The sequence below is a fragment of the Indicator indicator genome, chromosome 13 (assembly GCF_027791375.1).
Source record: "Indicator indicator isolate 239-I01 chromosome 13, UM_Iind_1.1, whole genome shotgun sequence".
Classification (NCBI taxonomy): domain Eukaryota; kingdom Metazoa; phylum Chordata; class Aves; order Piciformes; family Indicatoridae; genus Indicator; species Indicator indicator.
In genome coordinates, this window is record NC_072022.1 from 24672751 (window position 1) to 24697706 (window position 24956).

General features: G+C 42.3%; 1 protein-coding gene across 1 annotated transcript in view; it reads right to left on the minus strand.

Annotated features, from left to right (window-relative positions):
• Positions 1–24956, minus strand: part of FNDC3B (fibronectin type III domain containing 3B) — a 181991-nt gene that overhangs the window by 90927 nt on the left and 66108 nt on the right. Inside the window, exons 3-5 of the mRNA XM_054385962.1 lie at positions 21782–21858; positions 11907–12150; positions 8555–8845 (exon numbers count right to left, since the gene is read on the minus strand). Coding sequence (XP_054241937.1) covers positions 8555–8845; positions 11907–12150; positions 21782–21858 — 612 coding nt within the window. The remainder of the gene's footprint in view (positions 1–8554; positions 8846–11906; positions 12151–21781; positions 21859–24956) is intronic.

Consider the following 24956-nt stretch of genomic DNA (forward strand, 5'->3'; position numbering starts at 1 on the left):
CGTCATTCAGCACTGACTTCCTGATAAATCATGGAGTAGATAGCTTATCCAGCTCCTCCTGCCAAGGAGATCCTGCTGGCAAAAGGAGACAAGAGAGGGATGAAAGCAGATGAGAAGAATATGAGAGCCTAGAGGGGCTGATCAGGATTGTGAAAAAACAGCTTTTAGGAAAAACTTCAGCCACTGCCAAAAGGGGTTTTAAGTCAGAAGTCAAATGAGAGCCCTGGACCCAGATTTCCCCACTCTTTTACCAGACATGCTTTACTCTTTCCTAAGTGGACTTGGAGCTGTACTTCTAGCAGGCCAGCACACTCACTAAGATTAGGGAGCTTCAACCAAGGTTTATTTTGTTTGAGCTTCACGAATGAGACTAAAAAATGTAACCAGAATCAAGATCACTCACTCTGTCCCATTTGTGCCTCAGAACCATGGATGCCCAAAAGATCAGCTCTCAGGGCAGCCTGTAACCATGCTGGATCACAGGTATCCACTGCTATCCTGAAGTTCGCATTTCCAGTTACAAAAACTCTGGATGAAACCAAGTTTGACACATTTACCTTCATCCTGAAAAACAGCTAACACTGAAAGCGGGAGAAGGTTGTGCAATTGAATTAAGAGCTGATGCTAGCATTTAGTTAATGAAGAGAATCTCTTATCAACAACTTCTGGTGCCAAAGTTATGAAGCTGGTTCCTCAGTCTTTCAAGATAAGTGCATAAAAATAGAGAGTATCTCCTTCCTCCCTGCCCCAGCCCTCCCAGTTTGCAGGACTCTGCTCATGCAGCACAACCAGCCTTCTGTCAGAGCGAAGCACTGTGATATGAAAGATGTAGGTCTGCCATGGCATTCAGGCTTGCCATAAACTTGAGGTTTGCTCCTGCAATATGGATAGAGCAGGAAAATATCTCCACCCTCCCAACATTCCACATGCAGACAAACTTTCGTAAGCTTGCAAACTCCTGGAAATTATTTTGCACACAGTAGACTTCTGGGAAAGAGTTGGTCAAGATGACCTAGAAGGAACTACCCACAGGCAGCTCCAAGCAAAACACTGCAGGGTTTGGTGCTGGGCAAAGCAATGGCTGAGGGAGGGTGCACATTAGTCCTGGGTGTGGACATTTCAGTACCACTGGTCTACTTGAGATATTTGGCTTTTACCTTTCTCCACCAAAGCCCAGTGATGCAGGTCAAGTTCAAGACAGCAGAGGAAACAGGCACCTCTCTCACACACAGCCCCACAGTCTCAGTGATGCTGGAGAAACATTTTAGCAATTCTTTTTGCTGAAGAAAAGTTATAAATCAAGTCTGATGTGGGTACATTCTTGCATGCATACAGGTTGACCTGAAGGTGGGAATGTACTTCGCCTGACCCCTGCATCATATCAATGTGTTTCCAATATATTCACCAGCACATACAGAGCTCACTTAAGGGGTTACTTTATGTGACTATGAAGTGAAATACTCTTTGATAAATAATCAGTGTGACCTCCCTAACGGAGTTGACTTTAGTACACAAAGGTCTACTCTCAGCATGTTAACATCAGAAGTAGCTGAAACTCATAACCATTTTGTTTTCTGCCTGGACAAACTATTTCACAGCCTTTTACTTTAAAGAAAATACAAGATAAAGAACATGTAAGAAGTAGGCCTATTTCCAAACAGAAACAAAACCACAAGCTTGGTCATGATGTGAGAGATAAGGTCAAGGCACAAGAATATCACACTGGAAATTCCCTGGTGTCACAAGTTAACTGGTTTCTCAAGCTCAGACTAGTGCCCTAATGAATGCATCCTATTTCCTCTCACTTATTAAAACTTAAATAAAACCAGCATGCACACAACACACTGTGTATTTCTCATTAGACAGGAGTCTAGACAATTCAGCCAAGTGGTGAAACTATTTAAAAAATGCAGCAGGAACAGTAATACTACTTAGATTTCAGCTGTGATGTGGATCTCTACTCACAAGATTTAACACGTCTGTGTTTCCACTAATACTGTATTTCACATTTCATTACTTGGTATAATACTAAAATTCACATAGCCTGACTGATGTATTTTAGGCTTCAGAGTGTTGGTTTTTTTTTCCATGTTGCTAATAGAATCACTGTGTCAGTTTTGACAGCTTGTCTTCAGTAGACTATCTTGTTAAATCTCCTTATTTTACAGAAGCAAATAGATTGAGGGAAGGCAGGGAAGCTGCACTTACACAGGGGTATTTTGTTTGTCAGCAGAAAAACATTTATGACAGATTTTGGGTGCAGCACATTTCTACATTGGTATAACAAAAGTCTTTATCAGTATGTGAAAAACCCTCAGTTCCTAGCTAAAAAATAAAGTTCCATATATTGCCATAGTGTTTCTCAGCCTCTCTGCTTACATGGACTGAAAAGTGGTAACACTACTCTTTTAAGCTTTTAAATCTCTAGGATACAGAATACATAGGATATATGCATGGCCCAATAAGCTTGCAAAAAAGACTCAGGACCTAAATAGAAAAGAATTGACAGGATCTAGAATGAGTAAGTAAAGGAACTTTGCACGGTTCCTGTCTGCATTGAATCACAGCTCTCTCAATTTCCCTTTAATTCACAGGCACTGGATTAAAAAAATATACATATAGATACAACAAAAAAAATACTAACAAAAAAAAAAAATATCCCCAACAAAAATAGAAGAAACCTCCCAAACTTTTCCTAAGTACATTTAAATGTTGAAAAGAAGAGAGGGAGAACAGGTTAGGGTTGTACCAAGAAAGCATCAGCTGTGTTTTTCTCTGTCATCATCCACTCCACCTCATGTACTAACAACTAGCAGTGCGTGTCCCGCACAGCTGAAGGATACTTGCTGGCACAAATTCTTGCTAGCATCAGCCCAGGCTAGCCATACCAGGCAACTTTACCTCTTCAGCTCAGGATTTCTGGTTTGCTGAGTTCAGTGCTTTTAAACCATCTTCAAATTAAAACCACTAACAGTTAGAAAGTTCTCATGCTAAGCTCATTTTCCATGTGTTCCTGACACATTCACCTCAAAGGAATAAGCATGCAGAACCAGCAACATCTCCTGAGAAACATCCATCAGCAACGCAAGCAGGAATATAAAGCAATGGTTTTCACCTTTGGGAGAACCTCAAGGCTGCTTCAGTCCACAAAACCAGATTTACAAAACCTCAACAGCAGGAAAACAACATCTCTGAGGCTCTAACCTGGCTGTACGAACAAGGCACTGGAACTACAAACGTTTATGATCTATGTATAGTCTGCAACAACTCTTTGAACTATTGAACAATTCTGATCTTCTTTCCTCACTTCTCCATACATAAAGCATGTCAACCCCACGTGCAACAAACCCCCTGCTCAGGGAAGTGGACACCAAGTAAGCTAAAAAGCAATCTGCTTTCCTGAGTCTCAGGGAGAGGCAAATGGTATCAGCCAGTTCCAAAACGAGTGACAAGTTCCCAGACAACAGGTCAACAACTGAGTAGGTACCAAAGGGACTAAATCCTCCACCATGCCCAGAGGGTCTGGATGCAGGGACTGGTATGCAGTACAGCACTGGGCTCACAGACTCTCCTCTGAGCATCTTCATCACAACTGTTGAAGACTGACTACCAGGTTAGGTGAGCCTCTGCTCTGACCCAGTAGGGCTTAATCTACTAAACCCCCTCACAAAGCATTTACAGAATGCTTACATAAAGGTGCCTGTGACCCCCCCCAAAGCTGCCTCCCTGGCCAGGTTAGCTTTGTTTATTCTGGCACCCAGTTCCTGGCACCCACCCAGCTCCTGGACAGGATGCACTTAACAATCCATCCCCTGCTTTCTACTTTTTACCCATTTGAAATGCTTTCATTTTGGCTGTCCTAGGTTCCTCAAATTTCAATGATGATTGGGAGAAAAATTTAAAAAAGAGACTTTATCTGATATGAAGGGGGGAAAAAAGTTGTTTTATTAGAGAGCATTGTAAGAATGCTCAAAACTGCTTATATTCCCACAGGACTTGCAGTCACACACAAAACTTCTCAAACTACCAGATCACTACATGGACCAAGAGGCAAACCACTGAGTACATGTGAAGGAAGTGACTCAGACTGAAATTCATAAAGGACAGCATGAATGGGACAGGATTTCCGCTTACAGCTCTTTTTACATGGCAAGGCTCCTTAATAGAAAAAAAAATAAAACAGCAACAAAAAACCAGCCTGGCTCCCTCCTCTCCCATTCAGTGTTTAAAACAGCTTTGCAGCAAAGTTACAGCATGGATTTTAGATCTGAATCCTTACATCATATCTCCAAACCTGCACAAGGCACCATCCATCCTGCCACAACAAATGCTCGGAACAGTTGCTGGCTTTTCAATTATAAGCTCTTAGTTTCCCCTCTTTTGCCTTAAAATTGTTCTATTCCCAGTATCCAGTGACACTAGAAATCTTTATTTACAGGCACATCTCCTAACATAAAGACACAATGGAAAAAGGCAGAGGAATTGCACTTCTATCAGAGGTCCTGATGCTATGTTTTAGAGCCAGCCTGGGGTGAGGGGGTAAGAGAGGAACCAACATATGTTTAAGGGATCACCACACCACACAGAGTAGCACAGGGAAGCACACCCTGGATCCACAATTGTAAAGGTGACTAAAACAGAAGTACTCCAGAGTCATCTACTCACTTTATTTCAGTACTATTGATGATGCTATCACCCCATTTCTTCTATCAGTGCTCAGTCACCTTTTTGGAAAACCCCTGGCTCTTCTGATATTGGAAAGCAGCAGCAAGTTATTGACACACAGCAGAGTTTTCCTTGACTTTCCTTACTCAAGTGTACAGTCAAAATAAATGTAAAGAGTGTGTACTGATGGAAAAGTAAATTCTTAAATATTTCATGTCTTGTGATTTCTGTCTTATCTTTTCAAGGAAAAAGTAGAGTTGTCCTTGTGTTCTACACTGAACCCTTTCTCCAATATTATTCTTGCAGTCCTCTATCAACCTCAGTGCAGTCATAGCTCAGAGGTGCAATACAGTGAGGAGCAACACAGCTCTCAAAGAAATTACTGTCAAAAAGCATGGAGCAGGACAAGCCTTTACTTCAACACAGGGTAATGTATTAGATCTGAGAGCAGAAATGCCTGTTTTCCACTTCCCCATCATCACAGTGCAGATCATATTCCTGCACCAATTAAATTGGGCACTGAAGCTGCCTTTCGAAGCATCAGCTTCAGAGTGGCTGGGACCAGTGCTGGTGAAATGTCATCTGCCAGCAGCCAGCTCCTGCCCATGCTCCCAGCACTGAGGCAGCATCCAGTGCTTTGCTTCTGACTAGCCCAGTCCCTAAGGAAGCAATGTCTCTGTCCTGCTCCAGCACAGTGTGCTCAGTCATGCTGTTTTCCACAGCAGTGAGGACAGAGGCTGTGTGAGTGTCTGCTCCAGCTGTGTACAGGACTCCCACAGCCCCGCTCCCCGGGGCAGGCCGCACGGCTGTGTCGGTGAGAGCAGCTTGCCAGGAGCTGGCTCCCTGGATCATTCCAGCATCCAGACACCAAAAATAAACATGCCAGCTACCACTGCACAAACACACAACACGCTTCAACCAGATAGGAAACATCAGGCTATAAAACACATCACACTGTTAAGAAATTGAAGCAAACAAAACCATCAGCTTTAGTTTTCCTTCACCTTACTCTTAAGTTTTACTCTGAATTCATACATTCCTACTTGCCTCTTAAGAGGATTTTGGCCAAGTTGTGTTCTAAATAAAGACTCTTATTCTCTATGTTTTATATATATATATATATATATAAAATTTTTTATAGCTTTTCCAGGCTATTCTGCAGTTTTGGAAGCGGCCACACAGAATCATCAAATTTTTAACTATTAACAGGCTTGAACTGATACACAGCCACAGAAAGTGATGTATAAATGGCTCTGCTGATTGTTGCTTCTTACATAGTTTGTGCTCCTGGTTATTCTAAACACACTGTCATCTTAGCAGCATGAATCAAAATCATCAGCTGTTCCCAGGTTGCTTTTAACTCCCATTCCAACAGCCATGTTAGTCAGGTATCAAACAATACACTGAAATAATTCAAGAAGAAACCGAGAACATGAAAATTAAGCAGTGAGTATTGTTAGAAGCTTATAAATATCAAGAAAGAATATATTTTAGGGCACGGAGCCATTCTGGAACTCTGTGACGACCTCTCTGCAGAAATTTGCATGCAGGTATACATGTATGACTGTAGCAATAGACTCTGATGTGAAAAAGCTCACATTTTAGTCCACACTATTTAGTTTTTCCCTTTTAATATTGTAACAGTGTGAGAGCTGAAATCCCCCTCCCACACCGACAATAACCAGGCTAGCTCAGTCTGGAAGCAAATGAAAGCTGCATTTACAAGCAAATCTACAATCTATGATGAAATGCAATGAATATGTACAAATATACACTATTCACAACATTTACAAATATGCACAATCAACAGAAAAGCACAACCAAGCCCCATGTGCTTTCCCCAAGAGGCCTTCCCCCGCAACCAGAAGGACTCCCCTCAGACCCCTCTGGCAGAAGGCAGAGAGTCAAGAAGCAGAGAGGCTGTCAGACTTAGCTTGTCAAGGTCAGTATGTTATTTTCAGCCAGAAAAGAAGCAGCAGCCAGACAGAAGCCAACCAAGCCAAGAACCAAGACTGCCCAACTCCCCAACCTTGTTTTGAGTAGGTAGTTCTTAAACATTTCCATCTCTCCAATGGAAGTGTTTAGAATAATCATTATTTTGCTTTCTTACACCCAATAATGAATTATTTACATTCTTTCACTTTCTCTGCTTGAACTTCGTGAAGAAAAATTAAAAAGACAGTCTTAAAACCATCACAAATATGAAATTTTTTTCTCCTATTCCTGCTTTGGCCATGGGCTTTCCTGTAGAGCAGTCTGACATTGACTCCTGGGCTGCCATCTCCAGGTGCAGATGCATAAAGTAATTTTAAAACACCAGTGAACTGAATTTATGAGGAGGGTGGGACAACTGACACTTATTTGCAAGCTCTCCTGTTATGGACTTTTTCACAGTTTGAGGTAAGACTCCATCCTTTGCTGTTCTCAGTTTTAAGGCACTCTCTGGCTGACAGAGTGGATGTGCCACAGCCCTGACTTCACTGATCTTCCTGATATTTTAAGGGTGCTGATGCTCTTCAGCTGGAGCACAGCAGGCTACTCCAAGAGACAAAACACAAAGACTGCAGGACACCCTCAAACTAGGTATTTTTAAATTAAACCTAGATCATTTCACAAGTGATCCTCCAGGCTGATTCAGTACCCACTGAAGCTACATTGTGCAGTTTAGCAGCTAAGACTATACATTATTCCAGATCTTTCACATAGGTGCTTCCAAACACCTCATGTATTCCATCATAGACTAGAGAAAAAAAACCCACATAGCTTAACATAAATAAGAATGTTACATATAAGCTGAGTGGCAAGAAATAATCAGGAAGTCTAGTGCAGTAATTAATATTCTTGGATTAAAGCATTCCCAAATACAGCTCCTTGCTAATTCTATACATCTCAAAGCATGGCTGCAAATCCTCAATCCTTACCATGCCAGCAGCATTTTTTCCCCACTTCAACTATTAAGTTACTTTTAATGAGTATTTATTCCAATTACATCTCACAAGTGAAAATACATGGCCAAAAAAACATACACAATATATAAAGGAAAACCTATGCTGAATGCATGAATTCACACAGAGATTTCAAGGTGTGCTGCATTATAAATATCCTAAACATGCCAGGTATAAACCTGCTTAATAAACAAAAGTTTTTTCAGCCAGCTGCAGCTATAGAATCAGCAAGGAGACAGGCAGAGAAGAGAAAGGCTGAAAGATATAAAGTATTACAACAAGTTACTGCGCTAAATTTAGCTAGAAGTGGCTGTGTGCAGAATGGCTCATGATAAATGAGGTTTGATTAGCTGAATAACTTCATGCATTATCATAAAGCCTCTGAAAATGTTGATTATTTCAAAACTAGTCAGATCTATTTGACCACTAATTCCAATAGCTAAGCTTAAGTAATCCCTTCTGTTTCAACTAATCATACTTGCATTGAAATTCCATATAAACAAACCTGTGTTTTTCAGCAATCACCTCTAAAGTTTCTAAGTTTACTATATTTACCTAGGAGATGTAAAGTAGTGGTACCTAGTAATCAGGTTTTGGTTATAGGTCAAAAGCCCATAAGGATTTTTGTGAATTGCCAAGATGCCTGTGTGAAAAGCAAAATAAAACCAAGAACTTGCCCATAAAATGCATTTCTATTTCCAACAGATAAGGAGAGAACGATGCTGCATCTACCAGGGAGTAGTCATGAAAGATGGGGAGGCAACTGATTCATCTTACAAAACAAATACATAGCATAGCGAGCTCAAGGTTTCTATTTAAGTTCACACTGTATTAACGCTGCCTTTATGTGTGGGTGGTAGTGGGTTTTGGCACAGGGACTAGATCCATACGCAGCCAGAAAGGTGCAATAAAAAGGAATTAAAAATAAATAAAACTGTCTTTACCATGTGGGTCTTGTTCATTTGACTTTGGGCTGCTTCTCGCCCTGCGCTCCGGTTTCTTCACTGCTGGAGCCCCCCCGCCGCCGCCTCCGCTGCTTGCTCCATTGTGGCTCTTTGCATAACCATTATATACAGTTGTGCAGCTGCCTATATGGCTTTTGTAGATGGATGAAGGAGGACTATTCAGGCGGTTTTGGCGATCAATCTGCCTGTCTTTGAGTTTTTTGTGCTGTGGTTTGCTGTACTGATCTTCCCTGGTAATATAGCTGGACATCCCATATAGTGGTATGATTTCTGCAACGACAGAATTCACCCCCGTTAACTCAGAACAACAAAATCACTGCATTCCTGCTCATGAAGCCAAATTCCTGACCATCTCCAAATGAAATGATTCTAGATTTCCCTGGAGATAGCTTTTACAACTCTTTCTTTTTACTTAAGAAAGCTCTTCTGCAGGACTGATGGTTTATTAATTTTTCTGGTTAGTAAACATGCTCCTTGGCTGATAGGATTTCATAACTTTTTGTGTGTGAAAAACAGCAATTAGGGTGACAGCTTTTTCCCCCCTCCTTTTCAGGCTTTGTGTTTCAGGGACACAGATTTCAAGGAAAAATCCAGAGAGACCGAAATTTAGGAAAGTGTCTTCATAAATTCACTGCAATTTAGCTGTTTCTTCCCCAGGGCCTGACTGGCCAGAACACTGTGAGATGCCCTGGTTTCAGGCTGCCAACATTGATTACATGCAATTTAATTTCCCAGTATAAATAGACTTTACAATTGTGTCAACTGTGCCTGCCTAAAGAGAGAAGTGATTCACACAGTGGAAGCTTTGGTAAGTAAAACTGGCTTAAAAAACCTTGAGAAATACCATAATTATCTTATGTACACTGCAGATACACTTCATAGAATCATTTTGGCTGGAACAGACCTTTAAGATCATCAAGTCCAACTGTTAACCCAAGTCACCACTGAACCATGTCCCTCAGTACCACAGCTACCTGTTTTTTAATCCCTCCAGCGATGGTGACCTCCCTGGGCAGCCTGTTCCATGGCTTGAGAAGCCTTTCAGTGAAGAAATTTTTTTCTAATATCCAACCTAAGCCTCCTAAACCTCCCCTGGCACAATTACCTACGATCCCTCCTTCTCCTGTCCAAGATTGACTACCTCGAACCTAAGGCAGGTCAGCTTGCAGGGATCAGAACATTTCCTGCTTTCCTCTATACTTCAGTCGTCCTTTTTGCACTCCACTTTGAGTTTGAAGCTTCAACAAATTCCTGCCCCAAACAAGGTTTGCCTTTGTTAGCACAGTAACAATTGACACCCAACATACTCTTTGTGTTCTTTTCTACATCCATTCAGAAGTTATTGTACAAACTTCTGAAGCAAGCAAACATCCTATCCAACTGCTGGAAGCCCCGTTTGTAAATTGATACTGCCATGTATGCTGTAATATAACTTTCCAAGTTGTTTCAACTAGCCAGATTTTCTTTTTTTGCTATATTGGTGCGTTTTGGCCTTCAGCTACACAATCCTGTTTGTTTTCTCACGGCAACTAGCTGCCTAAAGGCAGCATGCTACAAATAAATGCAATTTTTGTTTATAGTAGAAACCACTGCACAGCAAACCTGAAACTGTGGGTTAATATTCATCAGGACAATGTTCACCCATTATTTCAGTGTGTTACAGGTCATTCCAGTAATGCAAAGAAGGTCAGGAGGAACAGGGATCTATTCGAGAGAGTCCAACAGAGGGCTACCAGGATGATTGAGGGACTGGAGCACTGCCTCTTGAGGAGAGGCTGAGAGCCCTGGGGCTTTTTAGTCTGGAGAAGACTGAGAAGGGATTTAATAAATGTTAATAAATATCTGAGGGCTGGGTATCAAGAGGGAGGGGACAGGCTCTTCTCAGTTGCACCCTGTAATAGGACAAGGGGTATTGGATATAAACTACAGCACAGGAGGTTTCACCTCAACATGAGGAGGAACTTCTTCACTGTGAGGGTCACAGAGCACTGGAACAGGCTTCCCCAGAGAGGTTGTGGAGTCTCCTTCTCTGGAGACTTTCAAGACCCATTTGGATGCATTCCTGTGCAACCTGTGCTGGATTGGATGGTCCTGCTCTGGCAAGGGGGTTGGACTCGATGATCTTTGGATGTCCCTTCCAACCCCTAACATCCTGTGATTTTAAAATTTAATTTAAGTTGCATGAGCTTTTCGATTTAATGTCTCCTTAACTAGTGGCTCTGTGTTCACTTTGCACACCAGACTTTGTTAAGCAACTGGACAAATTGCCTTGTTCCCTTTCCAAGGGAAAAGTCTCTTTCCTATGCATCTGTCTGGCTACATCATCCTGCTGAGCTTCCTCCTTCCTCCCCACCAGTAAAATGATGTTAAATGGTAGTTGCAAGAGTTTGTTCCTTACTAGAAAATGAGGCCTTCTGGTTAACAAAAACGTCAAGAGCTAACTATCATTAGATATCCTCTCTCTCTTTTCCTTCTGTCCCACTTCAGCAGAACCTCATTTCTGGTGATAAGGCTTAAACACACTCTTTAGAAAGGGTCTTAAGTGCAGGTAGCTCAGCAGTAATGTAAACCCATGACTCCTGAATTGATTTCCATGCTAAACATCTCAAGTAGCTTTGCTTTTCTGGTTAACGCCCTCTTTCAGGCTACACAAAGACTTATCTCCAGGGTGGCAAAGACACAACAACGCAGAGTTCAGCCAGAAATATGCCCCTTACACTCCATTCTTGCAGTTATTTACTCATGGCCTGATTAGGGTTGCCATGCTACCCTTTGGTATCAGACAATGCTTTCCAGTGACTTACTGCACAGTCCCAAGCACAATAACAAACAGAAAACGCTGCTGCTTCTTGGAAACCCTCGGCTGGGAGCAGAAAGCACACTGTGGCCAACAGGAAGCGGCATCCGGCTTTTCCCACTGGAAATGACTGTGGCAAACCGTGATCAGATCCTGCCCTCCTGTCTATCCTCACTCCCAAGCAAGGGCTGAAACGTTTTGTCTCTTGGTTTTCTGAACAATGCTGCATCGTGACACAGCAAGAGCAACCAGCATGACTCATGTCCCTAGTTCAGAGCATGGGATGAAACATTTTTTTTCCCCACTGTATTTACCAATTAAGTTAAAATTGGATTTGATTCTGCAGGCTAGTGTTGTAACATCGCATTGCCCTGTGCTCCTGCACTCTGGATGTCTACACCCTCTGCTCTGCCTGTTAAAGAAAGCTACTCCATCTGTGTAGACAAAGCCACTCTCCAAGTTCTCCATTTCTACTCTTGGTAGAAACTTGTTGAACACAGGTGTGAAATACCAATACCTTCCCTTCCAGCTCACCTTGTTCTCCATATATTGTTGGGGGAAGATGATGCTGTGGGAAAAACTGTGGTGGTATGTCCCCAGGTCCAGTGACAGGAGGATAAAAAGCTGTATGAGAGTTGTGGATAAAATGAGGATGGTGTGTCAGGTATGGAGGTAAGTGATGGGTTGGAGAGATGGCCGAAGGATAGCTAGGAGGGTAACACTCCGGAGACTGGGGGGTAACCACCACCCTCCGCACGCCGGTGTTGTCTTCTATCACCTGAAAGGGAAGGCAGGGAAATGAGCACCTTAGGCAGCATCTGAACCAAACCTTTTAAAACCAGCACTGTTTAGAGATTGTTCTCCCATCCCAAAAAGGCTGGCCCTGAGGTTTATTCACAAACACATTGCTAAAATTAATATCAGCAGAAGTAATCATAGTGGTGACGTGGCTTCTCTTGGAGACTCAGGTAGCCACACTCATCACTGGGAGACTTACAGCTGCTAGTGATAACTATGTGGCTAAGACACAGCATAAATAACCTGTGTTTAGGGAGTAAAACAATGGAAAAAAGGAACAACAAAGCACCAAAATAAGAGTAGTCATTGGAACCAACCCTAGATTCTGCCCGTAAAATTTCTAGCACTAATTCTGACAGCACTCTGAGTACAGAGTGAGTAACTCTGAGCTGGCACTGCCGTGGTGGAGAAGCTGCGTATGTGCACAGAGACATGTACACGGCAGGAACCTGTTGTGTTGACACATGTTTTCCAAATAATTGCTCTGTTCACAATAGGTAACTGTTTGAGACAAATTATAGGGCAGAAGGGTTTTTTTTCCTTCTGCAGAGTTGGTCTATGCATCCCCGCAAATCAGCTCTGCAATACTCATAACTTGGCCCCCGATGCCATAGCCAAAGGATGCAAAAACAGATGTAGGGAGGTGGAAATGTGCTTAGGCTGAAAAAAAAATGTCAGCTTAGAATTTTTCCAGAGGTGTATTTCTGGAGAGCAGTCAACCAGCCAAATTTCAGCCCCAGACTTGAGAGTCAAGCTTTTTTTTGCAGCTTATTCAAAAAACTTCTCCCATTTCTGTAACTGAAAAACACAACCATGTAACAATTACTAGCACTGTGATTCTGTATGTGGATATGTATAAGGTAGGAAAACATAAAGGAAGCAAGTTGCAGTTTCATACACTCATTAAGCTGCTAAAAATCTATTTTTTTATTAAACTGACTGATGACACAGATGGAACAATACAAGTGATGTGCTTGTATTGAGAAAAGCACATATGCATCACACATATGCATGTAAGAGATAAGCAAATATGCATCAAGGGCACCTGCCATAAGATGCTACCACTCTGCTGATTATCACTAATGTTAGCTGGACTTATCTAACACCCCCATAGCAGCATCAGCAGAAGAGACCCTGCTGTGGATCCCCACACTCCAACAACTCAACACATCAGTGTGTTGGTCTAAACCTCTAAAAAAAAATTGTTTATGCCAATAAATCCTGAAGTGAAGCTATGACATGGGCACACACTTGTCTGCTGACCCCGCTGCAAAGGGATGAGCCCTAAGAGGTGATATCCACAGCTATGAGCAGCACTGCTCCAGCAAACACCAGTCCATGCCTCAGGGCATCAGCTGAGCAAGTTATGAGAGGGTAAAATGTAACTAGAATTAGCTGACCCAGTTCCTTCCTTAGGCCATGTGTGTCCCAAGGTTATACGAATTTATGCCTGCGAGCTATGGCCTGTGAGCAGGGACACAGACAAGTTCTGAGGATTGACTGGCCTCCTACAGAAAGAAAAAGTTTCCACAGAAGGTGAATTCATTCACTTGTAATTGATATTTTACATTACGCATTGCTTGCTACACTGAATAACCAGAACAGGAATTGTTTACCATAACTTACTTGATCCTAGCCTCTACATTTACACCTTTGGCTAGCAACTTGTCATCTGCTAGCTTTACATTTCAAAGCCCTCAGAGAGTCCTCAAAAGATAGCTGGGCCACAGACATTTAAACTGTCACTACACTGTAACTGCTACATTTTCAGGTCTCCCATCTCTGCTACTCAACATCCTCAGCATCTCGTATCCTGGTGCCAGGTCTCAAATCTGCACTCTGAAACCTAGAGGAAAATCCTCTTCCATTTAGCACATTTGAAAAACAGAACTACATATTTTGAACTGGGTACAGAAATGCTGCATTTAACTCTCTTTAAGACTAGACTCATGCTCTAATTTAACTGAGATAGCAAGTTCCTGTATCCTGATGTGAAAAGCTTTCATCATGGCTTTAATTAGGCCAAGACTCAAAGATAACTTCATCTTTCAGGTGAGTACAAGCTCTTCTGTGTGCATCTGGACCAGACTGCCTGTGCACTCTGTGCTCCAGTAAAAGATGACAGATAGTTTGTATCCTGCAGCAGGACATAATGTAAACCATATTTAAAATTACTAGGGCTGCTCTTCCTGAGCTAGAGAGCAGGGAGGAGAGCTTAGAGTCCTGTCAAAGATCTTTCTGATGAAATTATCCTGATACATGAAACTGTAAGACTTCAGGAATAATAAAAGCCACAGAGGAGAAGATGGAATGGAAAGGAAGAATTTGAGTTGATAGGAACCTACAATGATCATCTGACCAACTCAAGGATGAGGCAGCCTCACAAATTATTTTCATCATATAGCTAAGAGACTTAACAACTTACCCTTGTTTTTTCTACCAGGCCTAAAATGCTGACAGCAATCTGGGTAACTTTATGTTCCAAATAAAAGCAGAAGCACAGAGAACCTTACCAAAAAATACTTTATTCCCCTACCCTACAGAGGTGTGTTCTCCCTAAACTGGGACTTGGAGGTATATAAATTTCTGATGCTGCACATACAATCTTTAACTATGCTATTCTGTCCTTAACAGATCATAAAGCTGGTAATCCAATGCATTATATACAGCAGACAGCAATAAAACCAGCATGGGCTAAGGCTGCAGATATCTCTTGATCTGTAGTATTTGCAGTGAGTAGATTACAGTGGTGCCATCCTGGGAGATGATGCTCTTTCAATTCATCCAAGACAGAATAAATTAATGTAGCAATGCAAATAACATCACTTAATGGGGAGGTTAAACTTTGCTATTTAAAGAAGAAATTTGCAATTCTTTGTATCTGCTAAAAAAAAATAAAATAAAATCTGTCATAAAGATCATAAATTCATCAGGAAACACACAGTTTGCTAAACTGCCTCCAGTGCCAAGAAGCAATGAAACCCTAATCCCTGTTGAGGTCTCCAGATGCAACTGGAATATTGGAAGTAAACATTATTACTAATTTTAGCTGTTTAAAGCAAACAAATATCACAGTCTCACAGTATATCAGAGGTTGGAAGGGACCTCAAGAGATCATCAGGTCCAAGCCCCCTGCCAGAGCAGGATCACTTAGGGTAGTCCTCACAGATATGCATCCAGGTGGGTTTTGAAAGTCTCTAGAGAAGGAGACTCCACAACCCCCCTGGGCAGCCTGTTCCAGTGCTCTGCCACCCTCACTGGAAAGAAGTTTCTCCTCATGTTGAGGTGAAATTTTCTATGTTCTAGTTTGAACCCATTGTTCCTTGTCTTATCACTGTGAACCACCAGAAAGAGCCTGGCCCCCTCCACTTGACACCCACCCCTCAGATATTTATAGACATTGATCAGATTCCTTCTCAGTCTTCTCTTCTGCAGACTAAACAGCCCCAGGGCTCTCAGTCTCTCTTCATAGGGAGATGCTCAAGTCCCCTAATCATCCTCATGGCTCTCCATTGGATTCTCTCCAGCAGTTCTCTGTCTTTCTTGAACTGGGAAGCCCAAAACTGGACACAGTATTGCAGGTGTGGTCTCACCATGGCAGAGCAGAGACTTAGAAGAACTTCCCTTGACCTGCTGGACACACCTTTCCTGATACATCCCAGGATCCCATTGGCTCTCTTGGCCACAAGAGCAAATAGCTTTGGTCATTGAGCACCCAGAGCTAAACTTCCATTATTTTGTGTTGTGCAAACAGTCAAACAGTTCCTAGGGAAATTGTCTTTTGGTGTTATTTTTTTGTGTGTGTGTGTGTTTGATGGTGTAATTGGCACACTGCCTCAATGACAGTATTATGACAGCACAGTTCTGTGTGGGGTTTTTCCCCCATATTTTAGGGAGCTTAATTGCTGAGTGAGTGAGACAGCTTTCAGGAGAATCTGGATGAACATTACTCATACCAAATAAAATAGGCTCAGTTGTCAGGTTTTGAGAATACCATTTTCAATGTTTTTTGTTTTCAAACTACATCATTCAATGCTCTTTTTTTTTTTTTTTGTCCCTGACATTTAATACTACACTTCCAGGAATAAACAGGCATGTTAATTTTGCACAGGTAAACTGTCCCTGTGTTTTGTGAGTCCCAGTTAAAGGAACATGATCCCTCTCATCCTGTAGCACACACATTTAGTGAACGGGTAGCATATGGGAACATGCAACTGATTGCCACTTGCTTCCTAAAAAAAAAAAAATATATATCACAGAATCACAGAATGCTAGAGGTTGGAAGGGACCTTCAAAGATCATCCAGTCCAAGCCTCCTGCCAGAGCAGGGTCACTCAGAGTAGGTCACACATCCAGATGGGTTTTGAAAGTCTCCAGAGAAGGAGACTCCACAACCTCTCTGGGCAGCCTGTTCCAGTGCTCTGTCACCCTCACCACAAAATGAATTACTTCACTTAAATCTAGCACTTAGTGTGCAAGCACATCTGGAGCATGGCCCCTGGGTGGAACACAACCAATATTTTGGCAATTTCATAAACTAATCTGAAGCTTTATTCATAAATCAATCTGTACCAAAAAAAAAAAAAAAAAACAGGACAGAATGAGCTCATCCACAAGGAACTTGGATGTCAACATCTTATTTGTTCATAATTCCTGCCAGCCCTGACACGTTTGCATCACTGCTTTGCCATCCAATTTTAGAAGTGCACCTTGAACCTGGTACATGGGATTCTTCATCTATACATTGATGATCTTTAAATTAACCATTTATAATGGTGGCCAAGGATGTTGGAATCTCTTAAATCTACAGTGATACAGATCTTCAAGCATTGGCTCATGAACTTAAAAGGATCCTCACTTTATGGCTTGTTCCATTTGAGTTTGAGATCAGCATGACCTTCCCTGTGTTCAGAGCATTAGGGAGGATCATCCTGTTAAAGGACAACTTGATCAACTCCAGTCTACCAAACACACAGAGAAGCATGTGTAAGCCATGCAAAAACAAAGAGCTTGTGGCTAAAACTTATGCAAGACAAAGACAGCCCTGGAGAAAACATCTCTCTTTTAGGGTAGAGAATGTACCCAAGAGCAAAATCCTGATTGCCCAGGAGGTGATGGATTTTCTACCCCTTTAAATGTCCTTTCAAGACTTTCCTCTGTCTAGAGGTTATGCTTTAGTTCTGTCAAATGTTATGTGCTTCATGCAGGAATATTGAGCTGCAGGACCATGGCTTGAATTGCATAGTTGAGACTCTCTGACCCCACCATCATCTCCTGACAAAAGCAGCCTTTACCAGCACCATGCATGTTTCATCCCCCAACCAGTAAACTAGTCTTCTAGTCTTAAAATACCTGTGGCAGAGACCACATATTAACAAAAAGCCACATTTCATGCCAAATTTTCATGTCCAGCTACACATGAGGAATTCCTCAAACTCCAGTGGAATTGCTCCAGATTTACTTCAGAGAGAGCAATCCTCAGCCAGTAGCCCTAGGCAAACAAGTTCGTGATCATGGGGTTTGATATTTCCATTTTTGCAGTTCTCATCAACAGAACACTCTAAATCCTCCTTCATTCCTCTCAAACATATACTGTGAAAAGCAGAAACAACCACCCAGAAGGATGTCCCCAATTTAATATCTTAGCATCCAAATAACCATCTTTGTCTTCACATTATGCTGACACCAGGGAGCCAGACAGCTCTGGGAGCCAGGAGAAACCATCAGGGCCTGTAGAAACCATCAGGCCACAGACCCTGATGGCAAGAAGTCTGCAGTGGACATCCTAGGAGTAGATGCTGTCTCCCAACCTGTCTCTCAGAACTCTTGCAGCAAGGAAGCAGCTCTGTCTGCAGCTTGCAACTGGAATGGGCATTAACAGCTTGTGCTCAGCTTCTGAGAAGTCATAGGAGCTGCTCCTTCAACATTCAACAGTCGAAGCCAAAAGGGTTGACATGGCACATATTTAAGTTGCACCCTGGGACAGGACAAGGGGCAATGGATATAAACTACAGCACAGGAGGTTCCACCTCAACATGAGGAGGAACTTCTTCACTGTGAGGGTCACAGAGCACTGAACAGGCTTCCCCAGAGAGCTTGTGGAGACTCTTTCTCTGGAGACTTTCAAGACCCATCTGGATGAATTCCTGTGTGACCTGTGCTACATTCTATAGTCCTGCTCTGGCAGGGGGGCTGGACTTGATCTTCAAAGGTCCCTTCCAACCCCTAACATCCTGTGACTCTGAGAACAGAGACTTGTCTACCATGCCACCTTCCACAGCTAACTTTTACAGCAGCAATATTGTCCACCAAGAGTGCACCAAGGGACTTTTTCTCTCTTGTATATTTAACTAACCCTTAGCCAATAAAGAATTGCAGGGACATGAACTCTGATCTGATAGTTCATATCTGCCAGAGGTGCACAGATGTTTGTCTGCTGAAAAGGAAATAAATGCAAAATAACTGCCTGTATTGGCTTGGTCTTTAAAAGCAAAACCATAGCATGAAAGATCTGAACTGGTGGTTTGTATTTGTCTTCTATTATTTTCCTGTTTTTTTTCCCCACTCTGACTAAGACTCATCATTGAGAACATCTCTTTAACACCAACAAACCTGGCTTCTACTCACAACTACTAATATGGTCCTTGAAGCCTAGAAATAGAGTCTAATTATTTTTCTGCTGCTTCCAGAGGGTTGATCTTGCAGGGCACACGACCTCCTGCCAAATTTTTGCTGATCATTTCAGAAGAGGTAACGAAGCACCATTTTAATCCAGAGTTGCAATCACTAGATAACTAATGCAATATTTAATAATACTCACAGCTCCAGCAGGCTTGGCACAACAAAATGGAAAAAAAAAAAAAAGATTTCCTGCCTTTTTTTAATACTTCTTCTGCAGGGGTGTCAGCTTTCTGCCTGTCTCTTAGATATACACTTTGGGGACATATCAAACCGAAAATCAAATATATTTTGATTCCTCTCTCAAAGTGCATTAATTTGCTTCATGGTCTTTCCCTTACCATTCTAAATTTAAGTTGTGCTTACACTGTTTATCATAAAATAGAGATTTTAACTATGAGGCAATGGACAAAATCAAGAGCAAATAAGGCAGAGATGTGTATTACAATAAGAATTAATTTGATTACTACACATTTTCAACTACTACTTAACATGAAGTCATCTGAAAGGCAAGAGTCTCACTTACCACACAGCAGAACACACATTGTGTTGCCTAAAACTTTACAACATACTTTCAGCTCCTTGGAAAAATTTCTTCAGAAGAGGGGTTTTGGTTGGTCTGTTGGTTTGGTTTTTGTTGTTGTGGGTTTTTTTGTTGTTGTTGTCTTTTTTGGTTACGAAACTACTTAAAGGTTTCTTTAGTGAATTATTCTGCTGCTCCACAACAGTCATTGAGTTCAGACAGCTACAGCTGGAGAACTTTCATCATTCTGGTTTGGAAAGCATTTCAATTATACCAAACTATCTCAGTGCAGGGGTTGAGAGGTATAAATATTTTAATAATAAAAAGGTTTTATTTCAAAAGGAAGAGTGCAACTCCTCTGCATGGGTCAGCTTATTAAAAGTCGAGGGCATGAGGAGTATTAAACAGCATTGCAAATGGTGTCTCAAAGCGTACCCCTACCACCCACCCTGGGATGCTTGAGAAGCAGAAGGAAGTTGGACCACCCTGCTGGCCTGTATGCCCTCTCCCCAAGGCTGCCTGACAACGTTCCCTGTGCTTGAAGCATGTTCTCACCCTGCTCAGAAGTTACAATACCACAGAGTGATTGCAGTGTTTTGTGGGATTTAAGTATGACGCCATCCGCAATTTTTCAGCCTTACACAAGCTCACATGTTTCCTGGGGAGGGGAAGGGATTCCAGGACAGCATCTATCTTCTGCTTAGCAAGAAGCCAAAATATATGGTATCAAAAAGTTCTTATGCTGTTCATCAAGGATAGCTGAAATACCTTGTATACATTTAACAAAGCTTTCAGTTCCAGTCCAGGTCTCAACGAAAGCAGTGAAATTAGAGGATTGATTGTACTCTTCACAGCTATTCTGCCTTACATCAACCTTTTTTACTTTTATTTTTCCTTTTTTTTTCCCTTTCCTTACTTCAGAAAGAGTCCAAAAATTCTGCAGAAGAAGGAAGGAACACAAACAATCTGGTAATCTGAAGTGGTTATTTATCCAGAAGAGCAGTAGCTATTCAACAGTTCCAAAATCTAACAGATTTGTGGAAAAGCTTCTTCCTTTTTTTCCATAAATAGATAATTAAATCACATCTCTTCTTGAAAACAATCCAAAACCTCCACTTCTTGATATGCCACAGGATTTCTGCTGGGAAGATACTGAGGATCAAGACCATATTTTATAGCTGTGGTGGCTCCTTCTCCCACTTTCCACTGGTCTCCTATCCTTTCTGACTGTCATCACCTAACAGCAGGGACTTCTCCCTCTCTGAGGGAGAGGACTGGCACATCAGAAGTTTGCTGATGATACAAAACTGGAGGGGTTGGCTGACACCCCATCAGGCTGTGCAGCCATCCAACGTGACCTGGACAGGCTGAGAGCTGGGTGCAGGCAAACCTCATGAATTTTAATAAGGACAAGTGCAAGGTCCTACATCTGGGGAGAAATAACAACAGGCACCAGGACAGGTTAGGGGCTGCCCTGATGGAATGCAGCTCCACAGAGAGAGACCTTGGACAGCAAGTTCTCCATGGAACAACAATGTGCTCTTGCGGCCAAGAGAGCCAATGGGATCCTGGGATGTATCAAGAAAGGTGTGTCCAGCAGATCTAGGGAAGTTCTTCTAACTCTCTTCTGTGCCCTGGTGAGACCACACCTGCAATACTGTGTCCAGTTTTGGGCTCCCCAGTTCAAGAGAGCCAGAGAACTGCTGGAGAGAATCCAGTGGAGAGCCATGAGGATTAGGGGACTTGAGCATCTCCCCTATGAAGAGAGACTGAGAGCCCTGGGGCTATTTAGTCTGGAGAAGAGAAGACTGAGAGGGAATCTGATCAATGTCTATAAATATCTGAGGGGTGGGTGTCAGGAGGAGGGGGCCAGGCTCCTTTCAGTGGTTCACAGTGATAAGACAAGGAACAACAGATTCAAACTAGAACACAGAAGATTTCACCTCAACATGAGGAGAAACTTCTTTCCAGTGAGGGTGGCAGAGCACTGGAACAGGCTGCCCAGGGGGGTTGTGGAGTCTCCTTCTCTGGAGACTTTCAAAACCCACCTGGATGCATTCCTGTCCTGTGTGGACTACCCTAAGTGATCCTGCTCTGGCATGGGGGTTGGACCTGATGATCTCTTGAGGTCCCTTCCAACCTCTGATACACTGTGATACAGGCTCAAACTGTGTGTGTAACTTTTGCTAGTATTAAACCCCCCCCAGCTGGTAACCATACCAGTGTGTGAAGGTGCACGTGCATGCTCACCTGTGCAAACGTGTGTGCACTGTCAGTACTGAGGAGGAGTATGAAAATATTAATGAAAATGGTCATACATACTAGCAAATAAAACTTCAACCAAATTACTTCCTCTACATATCTTGAGGCCATTGCCTTTTTATACATTTTAATTCTTCAAGAAGCATACCTGTGAGATATAACCAGGAGGCACATGAATAGGGGGAATGGATCCGTTGGGTGACATCATGGGAACCTCTGCTGGTCCTAAGAGAAAGCCAGCAATAAGATATTAGGGTTTTATCAGTGAAAAATTAAAAAAAAAAAAAAAACCAACCCACACAATTGCTCAGAAAAGGCTAAGTATAGCTTTATTTTTGAAGCCTGCAATAACAAAAAGTGCAGCTCTACTAGGTTCTGATCTATGGAAAATGCTTTCTGCCCTCATTCTGAGAATAAGATCATTGTCCAATGACTTTACCATATATTCTGCTGAAATAATATTTTCATCATAAACCAGCTAAAACATAGACTTTATATTACCCACTGATCAACTTCTACAACATTAAGCAGTAACACAATATGTCCTTCAGCAGCCCACAATTCCTATATTGAAATGTGGTGAAGTTATTCTTGTCGAAGGCACGGGGAGCACGGAACAAAGCAGAAACTGTGCAGCCTGGAATCAGGCAGCTCCCAAGGAAAGCATCCAATTGTAGCACAAAATAATAAAATATCACATATGTGAAAAACTATCTGTTTAAGAATGCACAAAGACCAAATTCATTATCTCAGCTATTCAGACTAACCTTGGAATGTGGTTATACAAGCAAGAAGCTTATGGTTTCCACTGTGAAATCCAGCCCTGAACATGCAAGTTCCATTTCGAGGCACCGAGTACAAGTACAACAAAGCAAGTGCCATAACCATTCCACTTTGGCAAACAGAACCTCACAGCTAAAGGAACGTGTCTAGATCAAATGGAAATGGTTTGCTCAACTGCTTGTGGACTCAGCCACTAAAATCAGGAACATCACACAGAGCAGTCAATAAATGAACCCCTCAAACATCAGACAGACATTTGCAATGAGAGCTTACTATTTTGAAATGTAAAATTAAATTCATTACTACCTTGTAACATACTAGAATGTTTACACTAACCTGTTAGCCTATCTCCCATGGGTCTAAGAATGAGGGGAAACTCTCAATATCAATACAGGCTGGAGGATGATGAAATTGAGTGCAGCCCTGCAGAAAAGGACTTGGGGGTACTGGTGGGTGAGAAGCTGAACAAGAGCAAACAATGCACACTTGAAGCTCAGAAGATCAATGGCATTCTGGGCTGCATCAAAAGAATTGTGGCCAGCAAGTCAAGAGAGGTGATTCTGCCTCTCTATTCTGCTCTGGTGAGAGGAGTAATGTGTCCAGCTATGGGGTGGACACAGTGCAGAGCAGATCCAGAGCAGAGTCACCAAGATGATCATAGGGCTGGAGCACCTCTCCTATGAACACAGGCTGAAAGAACTGGGGCTGTTCAGCCTGGAGGAGAGAAGACTCTGGGGAGACCTGACTGCTACATTTCAATACCTGAGTGGGACTTACAGGAAGGCTGGGGGAGGACTGTTTAGATGGGCTTGTAGTGACAGGATGAGGGGCAATGGTTTGAAACTGGATCAGGGTAGATTTAGGTTGGACGTAAGGAATCAATTCTTTACAATGAGAATGGTAAAATAGTGGAACAAGTTGCTCAGGGATGTGGTTGAGGCTCTCTCCCTGGAGATGTTCAAGACCACCCACGATATGGCCCTGGGCAGCCTGATCTAGTTAGGGGTGTCCCTGCTCACTGCAAGGTGGGTTGGGCAAGATGACCTTTGAGGGTCCCTTGCAACCCAATGGAATCTGTAAAATAGCAATGGTTAAACTCTTGAAAAGAAGCTCAGAGATCTCTGCTCCTTGTAACTGCAAACTGAACTGTAACACTGACTAAAAAAACAAAAGACAACTTCTCTGATGGTGAAGCCATCCAACACCTCCAGCCATATCACATTCTAAGTAAGGAAGCTATGCCCTAATACAGATGAAGGACTTCAGGCACAGATGGGATGTAATGGACTTTTGGAGTGACTGGTCCTAGTCTAGGCAAATCTAATGAAATCTCCAGCAACAAAGTGAGCCAGAGTCTGTTGTCTGATCTCAGCAAAACCAGTACACATTACATTATCCAAAAGTCATTTCCTATGCATCCACATTTTTCACACTTCTCAGGCTGCTTATCACACAATAAGCAGGACTTGCTAACCTCTCAAAACCCATGCTACAGACAGGAATCCACCTGAGTTATTGATATCTCCTCTGATCTTGGTTCATTTTCTATGTCCAATTATTTAGGGTCTGATCAGCACATGCATGTTTTACCTGTCACATCTAGATTTGAAAGATGGCAATTTAGCATTAAGTGTACTAAGCATATGGAAGCTCCAAAGTTGTAATTAAAATAAGTCATTTTAGGTGTATGGTTCTGCTGCTCTTCATACTTCCCTGTTCTTAACTATGTAGGGAACTTCACCTATACTACAGCCTCACTGAGAAGAAAAAAAGTCATTATAACTTTTTATTCAGCTCATGTGGGCTCCTCACCACCACCTTACCCTATAGCTCTTCAAAAACTGTTTGTCTCCCCAGACAGTCAACAATTTTAATGTGAATGAAAAAAAAAATCAGCATGAGCAGTAAGTGAATTCTGGGGGGTGGCAGGGGGAGTTGCCATCCAAATGGCTCCATTCAAACCCCCTGAAAACGTGAATCATAGAAGGGCTTAGGTTGGAAGGGACCTCAGAGATCATCCATGCCAACATCCCTGACATGGGCAGGGACACCTCTCAACTAGACTCTGCTGCTCAAGGCCTCATCCACCCTGGCCTTGAACATCCCCTGGGAGAAGGCATCCACAGCCTCCCTGGGCAGCCTATTCCACAGTCTCACCACCCTTGTACCAAAAAGCTTCTTCCTAAGATTCAGTCTAACCCTACTCTCCCTCCCTCAGCTTAAAACCATTCCTTCTTGTCCTATCACTAGACACCCTCATGAAAAGTCTCTCTGCAGCCTTCCTGCAGGATCCCCTCAGGTACTGAAGTGACACACGTTTTAGAAGGAGCTTTACAGCAAGGAAAAAAAAATGTTGCTATAAAATTAAAAATCCTGACTTCACCACTTCAGTAGACAATAATTTAAATATTAAGACTGCTTAATAGAACAAAGCTTTCACATTTAGCCTGTTTCAGTCTCTCATTGAAATGCTGTCTGCTTACAGCTGTATTGGCCCAAGCCATTCTTTCTCGGGAACAGGTACTCTGACTTGGAAATAA